This window comes from Pleurodeles waltl, chromosome 11 (genome assembly GCF_031143425.1).
Source record: "Pleurodeles waltl isolate 20211129_DDA chromosome 11, aPleWal1.hap1.20221129, whole genome shotgun sequence".
In the NCBI taxonomy this organism is placed as follows: Eukaryota; Metazoa; Chordata; class Amphibia; order Caudata; family Salamandridae; genus Pleurodeles; species Pleurodeles waltl.
The window spans coordinates 691,673,974-691,694,260 of NC_090450.1; the positions used below are offsets into that span (position 1 = coordinate 691,673,974).

The 20,287-nt window shown below is 45.1% G+C and overlaps 1 protein-coding gene across 1 annotated transcript in view; it reads left to right on the top strand.

The window, feature by feature from the left end:
• LOC138265981 (all-trans-retinol 13,14-reductase-like) overlaps nucleotides 1-20,287 on the top strand; it is a 160,865-nt gene that overhangs the window by 103,719 nt on the left and 36,859 nt on the right. The window contains exons 4-7 of the mRNA XM_069214227.1: nucleotides 4,534-4,735; nucleotides 5,410-5,607; nucleotides 6,362-6,484; nucleotides 8,372-8,510. Of these exons, the coding sequence (XP_069070328.1) occupies nucleotides 4,534-4,735; nucleotides 5,410-5,607; nucleotides 6,362-6,484; nucleotides 8,372-8,510 (662 nt within the window). The remainder of the gene's footprint in view (nucleotides 1-4,533; nucleotides 4,736-5,409; nucleotides 5,608-6,361; nucleotides 6,485-8,371; nucleotides 8,511-20,287) is intronic.

Sequence of the window (20,287 nt, forward strand, 5' to 3'; positions counted from 1 at the left end):
TAACTCTGATCCTGTACCAGAGCAAAATGCACTCCAGCATGCTGCTGCTGATGGTGACGGAGAAGATGATGGCATGCTTTCACCTCATTACACTGATGATCGTTATACTGTGATTTACAAAATGCCAATTAGCCTGACACATCTTCGGAGACACAACTTGACTTACCATATGGGCCACCAGCAGAGAACAGTGCCTTATTCACACTGGTGGTTCGGAGGACAGCTGAGATGTTAGAGCATCATCTCTCCTCCACTTATGCTAAAACAAATGTTTTGACACACGCTCTTACAGATTCTCTGTTTGCTACCTGGTTGAAACCATGTGCTTGACTTCCTATGAGCAGGCAGGTGACCATAATTTATAGACTGATACCTTGTGACCGGGATTTTCAAAGCATCCCACTCCTTAAGGCTTTATTGTGCAGGCCTCGACAAGTAAAGTGATTCATAAACATTCATTCTCAACCACTCCTCTCGATAGGTAATCTAAGAGGACTCACTCCTTTGGGAAGTACATGTTTTCTTCAGCCATTGCAGTCAAATAAAAAAAAAATCTTTATTTGCCGATTTTGTGGAGCATAAAATGTTAAATATAAAATCAGTGCAAATCGAACAGGATACATACAATTAAGCATACCACAATAATACATGTAAAGGAATACCTAAAATCACAATATTGCACTTTTTCTTAATTTTCTGAGATGCCAGATAAGATGCTGAGCAGCATATTGAAGGGCTATGTTGTAAAAATAATAAGGCTGGTCTGCATTGGTAAAATTTCAAAACGTTAAGAATTGGCAATAAAAACTTGTTTTCTGGGTCTTTGATAAAAGGTGCAAAACAAGATGTATCTATAGTCAACTGAACAGAGCTACTATCACAGGGACATAGGGTCAGGTCCTGTAAGGTGCAGCATTCAGCAGGTAACCCAATCAGCAAGGGGAGGAAATAAAATCTTAACCTTATAAGAACAAATCACTGCTGTCTATTTAAGGCATATGCAAGATACCATTGAAGGCCTCCTGTGTATGAACTAAATTATAAGAGCGCACAGTGTATTTTTGGTTATCCGAGCAAGCTCTACACCACGTGGCCTTTTCATTAAACAATATCTTTATGCTCCCTTTATCAATTAGAAGACAAGAATCTGGAGTATCAAATAGCCCAGCATGATCACTCGACTTACAGGCTGTTTTTACATAAACAAGCCACAGAATGCCAAGGGCGGACTTGAAGTGAAGGCAATCCTTTATGATTAGCTTATTAATAAGTATAAATCTACTCCCTTACCCAAATTGAATGCCACAATAAGAGGGGAGATAATTTGATTCTGTCCTCTATATAAGGGATACCCAACTCGGCATGACAGAAGGCATTGGCACAGTTACATGGAACCGCCACTAAATTATTCAGAAAGTTGTTTTCTAGTTGTGGTACAGTGTTTGCATTGATAATGCCCCAAATACCCACCCCATAGGTTGCAATTGCTACATATTTACTGGCCTGAATCACAGAGATGTCTTTCAGTGGTTTTGACCTCAACTTTCTACAGAAATCTTGCAGGCCATGTTTTGCATTTGGAGTTTCCACAAATGCACTTGTTACAAGACACGTTCCATCTGAAATAGAACAAGAGAAGAATCATGTAAGCCTTGCTGCCACTTCCTTTCCTGCCGTGTGTTTCGAAGATGATTAGGAAAGACCAGGCCCATATCATCCTGGGGACATGTATTGGGCCAGAAGAGTGCAGTACATTGAACTTATAACCATGAGTATATGTCCTCCAATCATGTAGCCATTCGGGGGGAGGGGGGAGGGGAAAGAGTGTGGGGAGGGGTGAGAGGACCTCCTGTCACAGCAACAAGGCAGGATCCTCCACTCAAATCTATGTAATTTAGGCTTCCAGGCATGGAGCTTGAACAGCGGTAATTGATTGCAATTGATTTGCTGCCTGAAATGGATGCCATCCTTGCCACCAGATGCTCCTCCACAAAATCCATTTATGCCTGCCTCTGGGACAAATTTGTGACCTCGTGTGGTGCCTAACAGAGAGGTGCCTTCCAGGCGAAGCTGTTGCATCTCCTTTTTTTGTCATTAGCTCAGCAAGGCCTTGCAGTGGGCACTATACAAGGTTATTTGTTGCCCCATTCGGCCTTCATTTCTACATCTGTCGGATCGACTCTACTTCTGGAAATTCCCTGTTGTGATGAGGTTCATTAAAGGTCTGACACGTTTTCTCCCACACCTTGGCCTTGACATTTCTCAAGTGTCTGAGCTGATGTACAACTGCCCCCTGCATCTCCTCACCTTCAAGACTGTCATTCTCATTGCAATTGTTTGCTTGTAACATGAGTAAACTACCAGCACTTTAAGTGCAACAGACCCCTACCACTTGTTTTCCAGGACATATTGTTGCTGAGGTTTTGGGCAACCTTCTTACCTAAAGTCATGACTCCCTTCCAGGTTGAGAAATTCATTACTCAAGCAGCATTTTTTTCAAGCAGCATTTTTGTGCTCCCTCTCGCCCCTCAAAAGGGGAGAAACTACATTGGGCGGATCCCAAAAGGCCTCTAAGTTTTTACATAGATTGTGTCAGGGATAATCGAGTGATAAATCGGGTTTTTGTGTTGTTCTCTGAAGCAATAAGGGAAAGGCCGTGCAGAAGAGGACCTTGTCAAAGTTAATGGTTCTTCACATTATAATCGGCCCAGAAGGTCTGAGAGCCCATTCTAATGGGGCTAAGGCTGCTAATACTGCAATTCTGTGAAAAGTGCATGTCCTTGACATCTGCCAGACTGCAATGTGGCTGTCCGTGCATATATTTTTAAAGCATTACTGCATTGACAACCAGTTTTGATGGGAAGGGCACTTTGCCTGCTTGGTTCTCCAAGTCTTTTTGGTCAGAGTCACTCCACAGACCCTCCTCCATGGGAGTGAGGGGTAATGCTTTGGTATCTATTCTAAGATGAGGAATATGTGATTAGATGCGACCATCAAAAAACACATTACTTACCTTTTGGTATCACTGTTTTTGGTGGATGCTCTGTCTAACAGCAGATTCCTCACTGCCCTCCCACCTCTCCATTCTGTGTTTGTCCTCTTTTTAATATCTAAAAAAGGCACAAGATAGTATTCAGCACACTGTTACCATCATATTGTTCACACTCCATGGCTGAGGACGATACGAAAGTGGGTCATGATAGCCTGGGTCAGAAAGTAGACATGGACAAAAGCCCAATGTGAAGCTAGGTTAACCTAGGTGAAATGTTGGCTGTGCAGACAACCATTCAGGGTGTAATTCCCTCTTACTCAAGCAAGCCTATAGAAGAGGAGATTACCACATGTAATGCCTATTGTGACCAGCACATGAAATCACACAGGGGCTTAGGCATGTAAACATTGCTGCAAAGTTTTGCAAAGCAGCTACTTTGCCCCTCAAGAATAGGATCAACAACCCTTAAGGTTCCAGATTAACAAGATCTGACACTGTGTCCCTCCTTTCATGCACACATAGAGCAGCAGCACTATTCTCTTCCAGTCCTTCTGATTTTGGTGACTACCGCCTACCTAAGGTTACCACCGGAGTCAGAAACTGACTAAAACCTTATGTTTCTGAACCTGCTGAGAGCCTGGCACACGACTTACTCTTTCACAGACCTGCTTGCTAGGTCCACAGTGGTGGTTTGCGGGGCTCAGAAGGGGCGGGGCAGTGTGCGGGGGGAGATAAAAATGAAATAAAAATACGTTAAAAAAAAAAACACTTACCTCCTCGCCGTTGCGTCGCTCTGCTCCTCCGTTTTCTTTGTGCAGGCACAGGTTCCCAGCCTGCCCTGTGGCCAATCCTGACGCTGCTCAGAGGAGAGTCACGATTGGCTGAGAGTGCCCAGCCAGGGTGCTCCCAGGCAGACTGTGAGCCTGTGCAGACTCTCTCTGCAGCCCTGCAACTGTGGTGCTAGGCTGGAGAGAGCCCTGTGCGCATGTGTGTTTGGCCAGCCCAGGACGGCTGGCCAAACGTACTAGCGCAGTGAGGGGGAGTGCTGTGCACTTCCCCTCAGTGCACGTCACCCCCGTGGCCCCGCACCTTTCAAAGAAAACAATAATAAACATGATGTATTATCATTTTCTTTGAAAGGTTTTGCCGCTGCTGGTGGAGGGAGGGATGGGGGGGAGGGGAGGCGCACTTATGAAGGAGCTGTCCCTGTATGTCCCACCTGTGGAACCTTGAGACTTTTATGTGTAGGCAAAATATACTCTGAAAGTTTGACGGGCAGAAGTGGACGTGTATTAAGCAGTGCCTTATGTTTAACTGTCTTTTCACTGGCCATGCTGCCCATTTAGAATGTGGCAGACGATTCATATTTTAATGTCCTTTTAGGAGTACAGACACGGTTCTGGAGAGACTTGGTCCTTCCACCCAGGACACTTCTCCTTCACATTTTGAACACATTTCCTAGAGTTTGTATAAATGGCAGGCTGAAAATTGAATTATTGTTGACTGCTGGTAGCCAAACCAACTTGTTGGCTTTCTTTCAGGGGGTATCGCGATCTGCATCCCACCTGGCTATCCTGAAGCTCATTCCCCTTCCTCTAGCTATCTTCCTGTGTCGCACAGGCCTTGTGAAGTGGCTTTCACCTTTCTTCAAGATGGCGTCCAAGAGTGTTGCCAAAGTAGTTGGGGAGCTGACAACCAACGAGGAGCTCCAAGCGGTGCTGTCGTACCTATATCTTGATTACGGTAAGCCAGAGAAGTTGGAGGAAACAAAGCCAATAATGTGAAAAGTGAGCCAAAACTAACAAAACTTCAAAGAATTGAGATTGCTGCATAAGGTGTATATTTTCAATTCACAAGCTCAAGGAATGAATTAAAGAAATAGAATAGATTTATAGAATCCATATCATGAGTAGAGTAGCTTTGGTAGCAGGTGTGTTGGATCCAAGCTGTGAGGATCAAATCGTCAGGTACTCACATGATTTATGAAACAAACAAAAAAAGACTCTCTCCTTAAGGCCACCTGGTCAGCTTTCTGTTATTTCCCATAGTGAGCTCCCCCTAGGAGAAACGAGAGGAGTGGACCTTTTTGTTGAAGCCTCTGGGACAGAGTTAATCAAGTATCTGACTCTTTTGTGACAGGCAGGCATGGCTGGAGAAGGATTAGTGCTTTATCATTGCTGATGTGGCGGAGACTTCCCTTATCCTGCTGACATTCAGGTTGAAATGTCTTGCTGGAGAACGCATGTTGGTTCTTTCAGTCAATCTCTTGTGACTGATACTTCTACCAAAGGCCCTGTTAAATTAATTTTACCACCATCTTTGATTGGCATTGCAGCAGAAGTACTTAAAACAATGTTATTTTACAAAATATTTAGGAAGTGTGTAATCTGGCGCTGTGCCTTCCTCCCATTTCACAGGTGTTTTACCGCGAAACGCCAGCTTTTCCTTGCATGCGTTGGTGGTTGGAGACTTCTTTGATGGAGCCTGGTACCCGAGCGGTGGTGCAAGTGAGATAGCCTTCCACCTCATCCCAGTGATTGAAAAATCTGGGGGTGTCGTGTTTGCCCGAGCGCCGGTCACAAGGATTCTGATAGATGAAGCTGGAAGAGCCTGTGGTGAGTGTGACAAGACAGGGTAGGAGAACATTGGAGGGGCTTGGTGAGTAGGAAGAGTGGGTGTAATGGGTGTTATCAGTTTTCTGTCACATACTTGAGTACCAGGGAAGTGTGACACGGAATGAGGACGTTGCTGCTGTGAAGGTTTGGAGAAGGAGTGGCTACTACTCTTACGTTTGCCTTGTAGGAGCTGTGACCTCTGAGCCTGGCTTCAGGTTAGGAGTACGCGCTGTGCTAGGTGATTTGTGTATGTTTCCGGAGCTATCCCTAGGGGGCTGAGTGACCTGGAATGGGGGTGGGGATTTCCATGGGTTTCTAGGTGAGGCTTACTAAAGCCATCGGGAAATGACCTATGAAAATGCTCATTGCTTTAATGTTTCAGGCTTACCAAATCAAAATATAAAGTATGAAACTCTGACAGGCACTTTGGAGTTCTTAATACAGATTCGAAGGTTCAGTATCAGAAACAGTATTTTAGATAACCATATAGCACTTTGGCTATTATTAACAAATACTTCTGGTGTATGGATAACCTTATTTATAAGTCTATTCCAAACACTCTAACTTGTGTAGTATGTTGTTAAAATTACACCAGTAGCTTAATTGTCTCTTTCAATTACACTGGTTGTTACTGCCCACCTCAATAGTGTTCATTTTGTTGTTTTTGAAAGAAAGTAAGCCTTAGTTGGCTCTCGGTCACGTTCTTCGGTCACGTTCTTCATTTAATGACTTATCACGCTTGCTTTATTTCTAGGCGTTAATGTTCAAAGGAAGGGGCGGGATCCGGTGAATATCTTTGCCCCGGTGGTGATTTCTGATGCTGGAATCTTCAACACCTACGAAAACCTCCTCCCCCCGGAGCAGCAGGCATTGCCAGGTATGACAAACAAGCTAGGTGTAAAGACTCTTGCCTCCCACGGGGCATTCTCTAAGTAGGTAACCAAGTGCTCTGTCTGTGTGCTCCCACAGTATTGGTTATTTTTTGGAATTGCTTGCTTATGATGTTTTTTTAAAAAACTGCAAAGATGCTTGAATTCCTTTTTCTGCATGTGCATTTTACACCATTGAAAACTCATCAATGTCATGACAAAAATGCAACGTTTTCAAAATTGTTGTTCCTTGCACTGTTGATGAATTTTTTCAATACAAACTGTGCGGCAAAATCTCTGACTGTAATTTTTAGATTTGTTTTCCCACAAAAGTTAATTGTTTTAACCAAACACAAGTACTTAGTCGACGATATTTAAAAAAAATGTGCTAGCGTGTAGTAAGGAATATCTAATTTTAAGGCTCTACTTTTCCTCTAGTTAGCTGCTTATGTGGTAGGAAAATGTTAACATTTTTAAAAAGTGAAATTTTAAATGTCCATAAATTCATATTTTGCATGGAATGGGACAGACAATTCGAAGCAAACTTTCAGAAACAAAAGCATGCAACATAAGATTTTTTTTTCCTTTGGGGAAACTAGAGGAGGCAAGTTTGCTAATGTAGCACATTTGTGATTTTGAGTCACTACTGAAGACGAAGAGCTTGTTTTGCTAGTGGACTTGATTGAGCAGGGATTTCCTTGTAGCTTCTTCTGGACATCAGAAACACTGTCCCACAGCAGTAGATGGGAGAAGCTGGTTATCTGTGACAGGAGGGAGAAGGTGCACATGTTGATTTTTGTATTGGTTGATAGAATTCTCGTTTTCATTTATTGTAACTATGCCACGTATCAGTGCGGGGTAAAACCCTGTGGAGGCATGCAGGCAGTCAAAATTTCGCCCCCCTCGCAAATTATCTCCTAGTACGTTTTTAATTTTACCAACCAACAATTTTAATAAACCAATTTTATTACACAAAACTAAACATGAATTTTTTTAATGTTAATAAACAATATATATATATATATATATATATATATTTTAAAATTTTAACAAACCAACAAAACTTTAAATATTCACTTTTCTCAATTTGATTGTGGGGAAATCTTTCAGGATATCTTGGAAGTCTACCTTTTGCAAGACGACTTATCACTGTTGATAATTTACTTTAACAGGAGAGGCGCTACTATTCAAGATCTAAAAAATCAACAGTAATTGCATTACAACCTACACTTTGATGTTTCCTGCTTTAAAACAGACCCAAAATGGCAGTCGTTAGTGGTACTCTGTAAAATGTAGTGACTGTACTGGAGATTTCTCGTGCGTGCGCTCTCTGGGATAACATTAAACAAAGTAGTGTGTACGTCGGCCACTAGATGGCGATGTCTGACCATCACTACAGTACATTACACATACATAGTTTGCACCAAATTATTTTACAAACTGACAGCTGACAGAAGATGAGCTTTTAAGAGACAAACTGTTTTTGATGTCTGTGGTTTATGTACTTTAAGTTGTTAATGAGTCTATTACATTAAAACAGTACTTTCTCTATAGAGTCTTTAATGCAAAGTGTTTGTTTCTTTGAAATGATTATTTTTTTTTCTATCTTTTGGAAGCAATTTAAGAATGCTTGATTGTAGTTTTCTTTCAAGATCAAATCAAATCAGATCAAATCAATATCTGTTGTCGCTGGCCCCCTAAAATAAGTGGGGACCAAAGGCTGGTCCCTACTTTGCCTGTTTGGTAATCCGTAACTGCCACGTAGATAACTTTTGGGTGAGAAGCTTTAAAATAATCCCTAAATGTTCTGGGAACCAATGTAGTCACTTCAGAATAAGGCGGAGAATGCACAAACCTTGGATAACCTCCATATGGTCTTCCATTTCCTCCCTTAGGTATCCAGTCTCAGCTGAGCAGTGTGCGACATGGCCTTGCTGGTTTCAGCCTTTTTGTTGGCCTGGATGGAACCAAAGAAAGCCTGGGTCTCCCAGCATCAAACTTCTTCATCTTTCCTGACAAAAATCTTAACAATATGTGAGTTGTGTTCTAATATTGACAGTGTGAAGGGGGTGAGGGGGCTGCATCATGCTGCTGTTGAGCAGGCTAACACTGTTAGATGTATTCCATCTCCTATAGGCACCAAACATAGTATCATCACATGAATGCCTCACTTGATCTCAGAGAGGCATGACGACGAAGCAGAAACTGTATGAGTGACACATTATGGTTGTTTCTTTTTGAGGTTACTGTTACAGCTTCTCAAGATAAATGCGTATTTTATTTTATATTGATCCCAGGCATACAGTTGCATCATTAAATAATAGGTTGTAACTCTCTACAGTAGACTCGTCCAAGACTGAGTGTTACAGCGTACAAAGATAACATGAGTATTCTAGGGACTGAAATCTCCCAGATCAAGGCTATCATCCTTGGCCCTACTCCAGGAACTTAAGCCTGTGGCAGTCAGACATACAGCCAGCATTTTTGATCCTGACAACATCACCCACTCTCTTTTGTCCCTGGACTAACTTCCAAAACCAGAGCCAAACTGATCTTTAATATTATTTTCGTGTTGTATAAAGTAGTCCACCTAGGTTATCTGACAATTAAAACACTAGCCATCTCTGGATACACACACCCCATCTTGAAAGATAAAGTCTGCTACATCTGGGACTACCACACATCATCAACCAGGCTCCAACAGTCTTGCATAAAAAAGCGTGGACTTTGTTTCTGCCCAGAATTTTGTTACCTTCAGAAGGAACTGAAATCTGACTGGGTAAGCAAAGCACCTAAAAGACTAAATAAACCAGCTAGTCCACATACTTATATACCACCAGATAATACTAAAAGGCTTTCTGCTTGTTTCTGTGATACTGGAAGCATATGAATACTGTATACAGCACTCCGACAACTGAAGCTGCCTTGGTCTGTGGTCAATAAAATGGAAAATTACATATCTTCATTAGAGTGTAGGAACAGCTACTGGTCAAGTTCAGTTTAGGGTGTGGCTGAACGTAATAGTATTAGATTCAGATTTTGATTCAGAGTTCGATATGCTTAGGTTATATATGTAGAAGAGGTGGATAAAATAAATCTACATTTTAATGTAATTAATTGGGGGCATGGGTAAGATGGTGAATGGCTAGGATGCAAGTTCCCGTCCCTCCATCCCCGGTGCCCATGGATCCCTGGCACTCGTGTTTCAGAGTGTGTGGAGAACCATGCACCCACTTACGCAGAGCACGGAGCAACCGACACCGGCCGGCCAGTCTACACCTGTCGAGGCATTGGCTCCGATGGCACCTGGCTTGTGCAGGTAGGCTTTGAGAGCAGCATTGCCCTCCGCTCCAGGACCCAACACTTGGGACTTGGCACAGGCCAAGAGGGACCCTCGTAATGCTCCCGGGGGCTGGTTATGGCTCACTTCAGAACACATGGTGATCATCCCCAGGAGACCAACGCTCACGTAAACATACAACATAGATCCCCATGCTCAGAGGCCTATAGGATATTAGCCGGCCCTGCAATTGCCGCACCTGTATAGCCTGATACATAGGGCTGAGAAGCCTCTTCATCCTGCCAACCTTCTGCCAAGCACAGCAATGGGAACACACCATCCTTCTGAGGTGGCACTACCTCATGCCTTCCACAGCCCTGCTGAAAGCTGAGGCAGGCCCATCCACGGTGGCAGTAAGGGACACAGCTGCGGCACAGCTACAGTTCTCCAGGAGGGATTCATGACTTCCCTCCATGTGTCTGAGAGTAGTAGAGGAGAGGAGAGTCTTGCAGCTGACGCCCCTACAATGCGATCTGTGTGGCCCGGCCCTCCTGCCTCCCCCCACCCCCAGTCTCAGGGTCCACCACCTGAGTGTGTTGAGGTGCCCCAGTCGGGGCCTACCAAAAGATCAAGGGTGAAGCTGGGCTTGGAGGAAGTGCCCTGCACCTGCGGAGACCTAGGTCGTTACCGGTCACAGAACCCGCCCGGCAACGGCATTAGCTTTAGAGGTGGTTAACCATGGCAATGGCACGCACTAAATAAAGACCATTCTCTCAAAGAGATGCTAATAAACCCTGCCGTTGGAGCCTGCCCTCCCAGTCCACTCCAGACCCACAGCTGGACAGGGATGAAGTGGAGGTCTCATTGACTCACTCATTCCTGGAGGCTTTGTTTGCATGTCTTAAAGATGACCTTCAGACTGTCAAAAGAGACTTATCCCAAGACCTGAAGTCAGTACATAAGGACCCTAGCCAAGATCGAAGACCGGTTTCAACTTTGGACGACAATGTGAATAACAGATGAAGAACTGAAACTCATTCACCTCAAGGAACAAGACATAGAACTCCTAGCACATGCGGAAGATCTAGAAAAGAGGTCAAGGCGTAACAATATCTGCATTAGGGGGGCCTGGACGGCCACAGAGGGGAGTGATATTGGCTCTTATGTCAAAACTCTTCTTTCCTAAATCTTGGAATCCTCAGAAGTGGACATTCAGCTGGATAGAGCACATAGAGTGGGCCTTCCTCACTCGCAAATCATTCATAAGGCAAGAGAATTTCATCCACTGCAGTGCCGAGGCCACACCTTAATGCTATACCAAGACCTCTCAACCCTAATCTGCAAATAAGGAGGGACTTTTTGCCCTGTGACGGCCTACCTGTGTGATAAGGGGGTCTCTTACTCCTCAGGCCACCCCTTTTGTATCCTATTCCATTGGGAGTGGTAGTTGCACCAAATTTACTCCCTAACATCTGCATGCATACTGTTGGCCTTGATAGAGACACAGGGACAGAGAGCAGACCTAACCTGGCTCCCCCCAAGAATTCCAAACGCCTCATATGGCAGAAATGCTCAACCTCAGCCAAGGATCCACGACCAGACCCGGACTTCATTGCACAGGAACGGAGAGTCGTGCTGGAGACTCTGGCTGGCGGATCAGACACATTAGAGGCGTCCTGAGATGAGATGTGCCATAATAATTAGCACTTATGTGGGGTTACAGGGTCAGGGGCAGGCTAGTTAGAAGATTGCTTTTGTCCACAGGCCCAGGATTCTGACCAAGACTGGGGGACAGGTGGGTTTGGGTTTGGGCCCACATGTACTCAGGGACATTATTTACATTTATGTTGTTCTTTGTTCATGGGGATTTTAGGGGAGGGTACTCACGTTACTTTGCAAAGCATCTGAAGACCACTATTTTATATAATTGTGTAATATGTTCCAGCAGTGCTCACTGGAGTTGTAGGGTACCCACAGGCACAGCTATTGTTCTAGCATCTGCACTAACACACCTTCACACTCAATAAGCTACGAGTCATCACGCTTAATGTAAAAGGCCTTAACCCAGTGAAGAGAAAAGCCATTCTGTCATATCTCGAACACACTAACGCAAACATTGGCCTTTTACAGGAGACCCTCTTAATGGCGAGTGACTGGAATCGTCTTAAGTCCCGAGCTTACCCACAGCAATTTCTCTCCTCCGCGGGCAATAAAACCACAGGCGTAGCAATTCTAGTTTCCAGATCATTCAAGGGAAAGGTAGAGGACAAAGTGGCAGAGATCCATGTATGCCCAAAACAAAGGCCAGGAACATTACACATGCAAGGAGTAGCTGACACCATGATCACCAAAGGAAAACTGGTCTTACTGGAAGGGGATCTTAATACAGTGTTTAATAATAATATGGAGCGTTCTGTATCTTGACACAGGGGACCGGGGTAGCTTTTATGTGACAGTGCGCAATGGCTACAGGAAAGGGGGCTACGAGATCTGGGGGGGGGGGGGGCGGGGGAAACCCACCCTCAGTCCCAAGATTACACTTGCTACTCCCACGCTCATAAAATGTACACGTTCTACTCCCACCCTCATAAAACGTATGCCCAGCTGGACTTCTTTTTGGGAACCCGGGATTTAAAACATATGGTTACCACTATAGATGTAGAACCCTGCTCCCTATGTGTTCATGCAGCAGTAGTAGTAGACATCTGTCTTCCCCCTAACACCCATACATATCAGCAGTGGCACCTCCAAGAGATGCTCATACACTGCCCTGATGTGGTCAAACAAATTCAACAGGCCAATAATAATTACCTTAGGCAAATGACACACTAGACACTACCATTTCTATCCTATGGGACGCCCTGAAGCAAGTTATGAGGGGAGAATTTGTAGCAATTTCAGCAGCTGACAACACCATTTGCGGGAAAGGAGGGTGGAATAAGTGTGGAAGTCTACTGCCAACAGGCTCGGCGCTCAACGCCAAGTTGTAAGAGTTGAGGCCCTAATGAGGGAGGATGGATCAGGGATTGTGAGCAACAATCTTATTGCTTCTCAGTTCAGGGATTTCTATGAAGATCTTTACTCAGCCCAATCCCTACTAACAGATAACACTGACGAGTAGCTGGATACCGCATACACTCCTCCTCTCACTCGGACACAGGTGGACGAGCTAGATCATCCTATACTCATTGAGAAAGTGACGTTGGCTATAGCTCATCAGAAACCTTTTTAGTCATCAAGCCAGATGGCTTCCCAGCAATCTTCGAGACCTTCCACCACACATTGGTCCCCATACCGACACAGCTGTTTAACTCCATTGACAGTGTTCTCACCCCGCCCCGTCAATGAGAGAAGCATCTATAGTAGTTATTCCCAAGACTGAGAAAAACAAACATAACTGTGGGTCATACCGGCCTATTTCTTTCCTCAATGCTGATGCCGGGACGGATTAACTCATATTAGGTGGGTTTTGTCGTCTACAGGCAATACAGCGATAATACCAAGAGACTGCTCCACATCTTTAACAAGGCCAAGGGATCCAAATAGGAAATTCTACTACTTGCCATAGAAGCTGAAAAGGTATTTGATTGTGTCCATTGGCTTTATTTGGCAGCGACCCTTGCTCACTTTGGCTTTGGACTACGGTTCAGTAATTGGATATTGAGCAGCTATGGTAATCCGAGAGCGTCTGTCAGGGTGAATGGACGTACATCAACTCCCTTCCCCATTTCCAGAGGGACACGACAGAGATGTCCACGGTCATCCCTGTTCTATGCGCTCTACATGGAGCCCTTCACCCAAAGAGTACGGGACCACCCGAACATCACTGGCGTTCGATTTTGGGTGGGAATCCCATACCATCTGCCTGCATGCGAATGATGTCATAGTGGCCTGCTCAGGGTCCTTCTGACAGTCTTGGAAGAGGAGGGGCAATTTGGAAAGGCAGATGGCTTTAAGATACATTTTCCAAAATCTCAGGCCCTCAACATCACACTCCCCCATGCAAAGCAGCACAGCTCTCCAGTAGGTTTCCTATCCAATGGACTTTGACCGCTGTTCCATACCTGAGGATCCACTTGGCCCTGACGGTGATAGCCACCGTATCTCTAAACTGTAGCGCTGTACTCCAGCAAGTCTCACATGACCTTGACCAATGACGGTTGTACCCTGTAAAGAAATGGCTCCCTGTTGCAGTTACCCCCCACTTTTTGCCTGATACTGATGCTGACTTGACTGAGAAGTGTGCTGGGACCCTGCTAACCAGGCCCCAGCACCAGTGTTCTTTCACCTAAAATGTACCATTGTTTCCACAATTGGCACAACCCTGGCACCTAGGTAAGTCCCTTGTAACTGGTACCAAGGTCCCTGATGCCAGGGAAGATCTCTAAGGGCTGCAGCATGTCTTATGCCACCCTAGGGACCCCTCACTCAGCACAGACACACTGCTTACCAGCTTGTGTGTGCTGGTGGGGAGAAAATGACTAAGTCGACATGGCACTCCCCTCAGGGTGCCATGCCAACCTCACACTGCCTGTGGCATAGGTAAGTCACCCCTCTAGCAGGCCTTACAGCCCTAAGGCAGGGTGCACTATACCACAGGTGAGGGCATAGGGGCATGAGCACTATGCCCCTACAGTGTCTAAGCAAAACCTTAGACATTGTAAGTGCAGGGTAGCCATAAGAGTATATGGGCTGGGAGTCTGTCAAAAACGAACTCCACAGCTCCATAATGGCTACACTGAATACTGGGAAGTTTAGTATCAAACTTCTCAGAATAATAAACCCACACTGACGCCAGTGTTGGATTTATTAAAAAATGCACACAGAGGGCATCTTAGAGATACCCCCTGTATTTTACCCAATTGTTCAGTGCAGGACTGACTGGTCTGTGTCAGCCTGCTGCGGAGAGACGAGTGTCTGACCTCATGCGGTGAGAGCCTTTGTGCTCTCTGAGGACAGAAACAAAGCCTGCTCTGGGTGGAGGTGCTTCACACCTCCCCCTGCAGGAACTGTAACACCTAGCAGTGAGCTTCAAAGGCTCAAGCTTCGTGTTACAATGCCCCAGGGCACTCCAGCTAGTGGAGATGCCCGCCTCCTGGACCCAGCCCCCACTTTTGGCGGCAAGTCCAGGAGAGATAATGAGAAAAACAAGGAGGAGTCACTGGCCAGTCAGGACAGCCCCTAAGGTGTCCTGAGCTGAGGTGACTCTGACTTTTAGAAATCCTCCATCTTGTAGAAGGAGGATTCCCCCAATAGGGATAGGAATGTGACCCCCTCCCCTTGGGAGGAGGCACAAAGAGGGTGTACCCACCCTCAGGGCTAGTAGCCATTGGCTACTAACCCCCAGACCTAAACACACCCTTAAATTTAGTATTTAAGGGCTCCCCTGAACCTAAGAATTGAGATTCCTGCAACTAACAAGAAGATTGACTGCTGAGCTGACAAACCCCTGCAGAGGAAGAACAGAAGACACCAACTGCCTTGGCCCCAGACTTACCGGCCTGTCTCCTGCCTTCCAAAGAAACCTGCTCCAGCGACGCTTTCCAAGGGACCAGCGACCTCTGAATCCTCTGAGGACTGCCCTGCTTCGAAAAAGACAAGAAACTCCAGAGGACAGCGGCACTGCTCCAAAAGAACTGCAACTTTGTTTCAAGTAGCAGATTTAAAGACCCCTGCAACTCCCCGCAAGAAGCGTGAGACTTGCAACACTGCACTCGGCGACCCCGACTCGACTGGTGGAGAAACAACGCTTCAGGGAGGACCCTCCGGCGACTCTACGACTGTGAGTAACCAAAGTTGTCCCCCCTGAGCCCCCACAGCGACGCCTGCAGAGGGAATCCCCAGGCTCCCCCTGACCGCGACTGCCTGAAACTCCATTTCCCGACGGCTGGAAAAGACCCTGCACCCGCAGCCCCCAGCACATAAAGGAACGGAACTCCTGTGCAGGAGTGACCCCCAGGAAGCCCTCTCCCTTGCCCAGGTGGTGGCTACCCAGAGGAGCCCCCCCCTTGCCTGCCTGCGACGCTGAAGAGATCCCTTGATCTCTCATTGAAAACCATTGTAAACCCAACGCGTGTTTGCACACTGCACCCGGCCGCCCCCGCGCTGCTGAGGGTGTACTTTTTGTGCTGACTTGTGTCCCCCCCCGGTGCCCTACAAAACCCCCCTGGTCTGCCCTCCGAAGACGCGGGTACTTACCTGCTGGCAGACTGGAACCGGGGCACTCCCTTCTCTCCATTGAAGCCTATGTGTTTTGGGCACCTCTTTGACCTTTGCACCTGACCGGCCCTGAGCTGCTGGTGTGATAACTTTGGGGTTGCTCTGAACCCCCAACGGTGGGCTACCTTGGACCAAAAACTGAAACCTGTAAGTGACTTGCTTACCTGTTAAAACTAACAATAACTTACCTCCCCCAGGAACTGTGAAAATTGCACTGTGTCCACTTTTAAAACAACTTATTGTGTTTTATGTGAAAAGTATACATGCTAATGAAATGATTCAAAGTTCCTAAAGTACTTACCTGCAATACCTTTCAAATGAGATATTACATGTAAAATTTGAACCTGTGGTTCTTAAAATAAACTAAGAAAATATATTTTTCTATAACAAAACCTATTGGCTGGATTTGTCTCTGAGTGTGTGTTCCTCATTTATTGCCTGTGTGTATGTACAACAAATGCTTAACACTACTCCTTGGATAAGCCTACTGCTCGACCACACTACCACAAAATAGAGCATTAGTATTATCTCTTTTTGCCACTATCTTACCTCTAAGGGGAACCCTTGGACTCTGTGCATACTATTCCTTACTTTGAAATAGTGCATACAGAGCCAACTTCCTACATACCCTCTTTCAAGGCTCGGCCTAATAGTTGCACTTAAGATGACCGTTTTTACAAAGATTCTTTTCCTATTTCAAATCCTCCCAGAGTACTAGCGCTCACAATGGTCGACCCACCACCAGGAACGATCAAAGCCTTGCAAAAGGCACTGTTCTTCTTTGTGAGGGCTGACAAAAGCCTGCGAATGAACTGTGAGCGTAGCTGTCGGCCCCATACGGAGGGTGGCCTGCCTCGCCGCATAATAACAAGCTACTCAGTTCTGCTGCCTCATTGAGTAGTTCAGAGCTGAATCGGAGAAACCCTCGCTCTTTATGGACTGCGAAGTCGCAGGCACACCTCTATGGAGAGTCCCATTTCTGAAGCGCTCACAATGGGCATGGGGCCTTTACTCCTCCACAATGATCAGGTCAGCGCTGAAGACCTGGAAAGGGGTGGCGACCCTCTAAGGTGTGACCACCTTTCCTTCTTCCTGGTGCCTATAATTGACCATGCAGATTTCAAATCAGGACTCGACCACACTGCGTTCCATTGCAGCCAATCAAATGTGTCAATCCATAGGCCACATATTTGGGGTGGATGGTGTTCTCACCCTAGACGAGCTATGGGGGGGACTTCAGGCTACCGGAAACAGAGTGGCTCTGCTATTTACACGTCCGGCATTGGATTACTCACCCTTCTATAAAGGCCGGATCCCAGAGACCTTTAACAACCTATGAAAAGTGTCTCCCTGCAAAGGCCACTGGCAAAGGAATGATCACAGAACTCTTCAATATTATACTGCATGCTTCCCCACCCTCTAGAACTCCTGGGCAGAAGCGATGGGAGATGGAGCTGGGAAGGCAATTAACACCTAAGTAATGGGGAGAGAGACTCTATAGAGAACAACATAGGGCTCACAATTTCTCAAGCACTGAAACAGCCACCAAAGTCACTACCTATTGGTACCGCACGCATCCATGCCTAAAGAGATGCTACCCTACCCACAGTGCGGATTGTTGGTGACATTGTGGGTCACCTGATACGCAACTTCACATTCTGTGCGAATGCCCCAAGATCTCACATTTCTGGGAGCAGGAACTACAAGATATAGATGCACACGTAGGTACACAACTGCCCAGGTTTCCCACCAGCACACTTCTGGGACTTCCCAATTCTCTCACATACCCGTTCTAATGCCTTAAAGGGAGGCACATTGGTTTAGCACTAGGTGCGGCCCACCAGTCAGTCTTAGCACACTGGGTTACTGACATAATACCCACGCACTTGGCCTGGCTTCATCAAATTTGACATATCCTGGGTATGAAGCAGCTATCCTTGGTGCCGACTAACCAGGGAGACTCATACGGAGACTTATGGAAACCATACATCACACTGTTATCCCAAGAATTCCGAGAACTGACGTGCCCTAAATATTTATGACTGCTACGACTCTCAGAGATTGCTCTTGCTACATCACTGGACACAAAATCTGCTGCAGACCACACATATTACACTAAATTCTTTTCACACCACAAAGTCTATGAATACCGGGGGGAGGGGAGGGGGGCGGGGTTGGGAGGGGGAGAAAATGGATGGATGTTGTGATTCAGTAATTCTGTTCATCTTTCTCTTCGACACATCTTGTTGTCCTTGTTATATTTAAACGTGAACTCAAATAATAAATCCGCTTTGAACCCTAAAGTAACTAATTGTAGCACTTTCATTTCAAGCAGTTTTACTACTAGCAGGCACGTTTGTTAGTGAGATGTCTATACGGTGGCTTCTCTGCTAAGTTATTTACATTTCTCTGTAATGGTTCCACTGTAAAGGCATTGGTCTGTAAAGGTACTTTTTTGTAAACATCTAGAACCCTCCATCGTCATTTGTTCCAAAAGATGTGATCAAATATAGACAGTCACAGAACGATGTGCAAACTGGCCAGGTCAAACAGAAATACTTAATGTGACATATTCGAAAGAAAAGTTGATGATTTGTAGATCATGAGTGCCCGTTTTAGGCCTAGCTACAGACCGCTTCCGCTATGGTTTTCCTCATGTTATCAATTTTTCAGAAAATGTACAAGAGGATAGACCGTGAGAGAGTGGGGTTTGAGACAGCCACTCTCCGCCATCTCACCCATGGGTTTTTATGGTTTGCGACTGCTTGGACGTGCTTCCTATGGAGGACATGGCAGTTTGTGAATGGTTACGTTATCCCATTTGTATTCCCGATAGGTTTTCGTGATGGGGCATCAAGTAGTGCTTTAGATAAATTGTAGATGTGACATGACATGTAGATTATAATTGAGAGCCTATGTGATTCTTTGATTTATTTACTTTGTGGAGACGAGTACATTTAAATTGCTAATTCATGTTTTTTTTTTTTTTTTTTTTTACTTAAGAAGTGCATGCTGTTAAGATGATATTCACTAGTTCCTCTTCATCGTGCATTTCTTTAACTTCGCTAAACATGTTGGATTTGCTTTTTCACAAAAGCACACAGGCTTTCTTAAAGAAGCAACTGAAAACTTAGACCCTTTTCAAAAGTGTCTTTTATGCACATTTTCACCGTGTATGCCTTTTAACTTTAAATACACACCTAATGTTCTTATCAGAAGACCTTTTCTGAAGATATGTCTTACCTCTGCAAAGGTAGTCTGTTATGCAGAGGGGCTCTACTACTTGCTTCCACATTGTTGTACCCTTTGATTCTACTTGGCTATGTATTTTCTTTTTAGAACAGCTGTAGATAAGACACACAAAGCCACCCAAACACTTTCCCTTCAAAAGCCAGACTTATTGGCTTTGCCAATGTGTGCTTGCCTAGCTAATGATTTTTCACCTTTCCTGCTCATCACAACTGGAACCGAGAGTGTTGCAGGGGCTCACAAACATAGCCTTGCAGTGAGCACTCTACCAGAATACCGACTACAAAATATAGTGGAGGAAGGGGCACAAAAATGTCGTATTATCGAGGACTGAAATTTCACGAAGATAACTATTTATATAGGTAAGATTGTATCTTGGGGATATAAGTATCTCCAAGGTACATAGATGTGGAGCTAAGAATAGTAAATCTATAGTTGCCTATATGCCTTACACCACAATATTTTAACCATTGTCCGGGTCTTGGAGAAATGGGTTACCCAGAGGGAAAAATTTATTTCCTTTGATCCTTGCTGGCAAAACCCAATAGAGCTGTGAAGGAGTTAGCCATGTAATGGGTCTGCATAAACCACAGCTGGCTGTTTTCCAGCCTCGCAACCATCTTATTGTACATAAGTGCCAAGACCCGGATCCTTCTCCTTAGCAACGTTGTAATAATGTGATAAAAATCGAATCTATTTATTGATAGCACCAAAGCAATACTGATTATCTTTGAGTTTGTTTGATGGGCTGTACGAAACTCGGTAGTTTAAAAATTATTAGGAAACCCCCACCAGGGAGGCTCTTTTTTGTTTTTTTGTCCATGGCCCAGTACCTGTAGCTGCATTTGATATTCCTCCTTTTATGAGTTTTTTGGGACTATGGTTTCGTAATCACTATCTGCACTATGAATTCACTTTTTCGCAGTACCGAATAGTCTTCACTAATCACTAGGGCACTTTTGGGCCTATGGATTGCTGCTTAACTATCAACAATCTTTATAATCCTTAACTTCTGGCCCTCGTTGTCTTTAGGAGACTCGTTGATCACGAAACTCTTCAGACG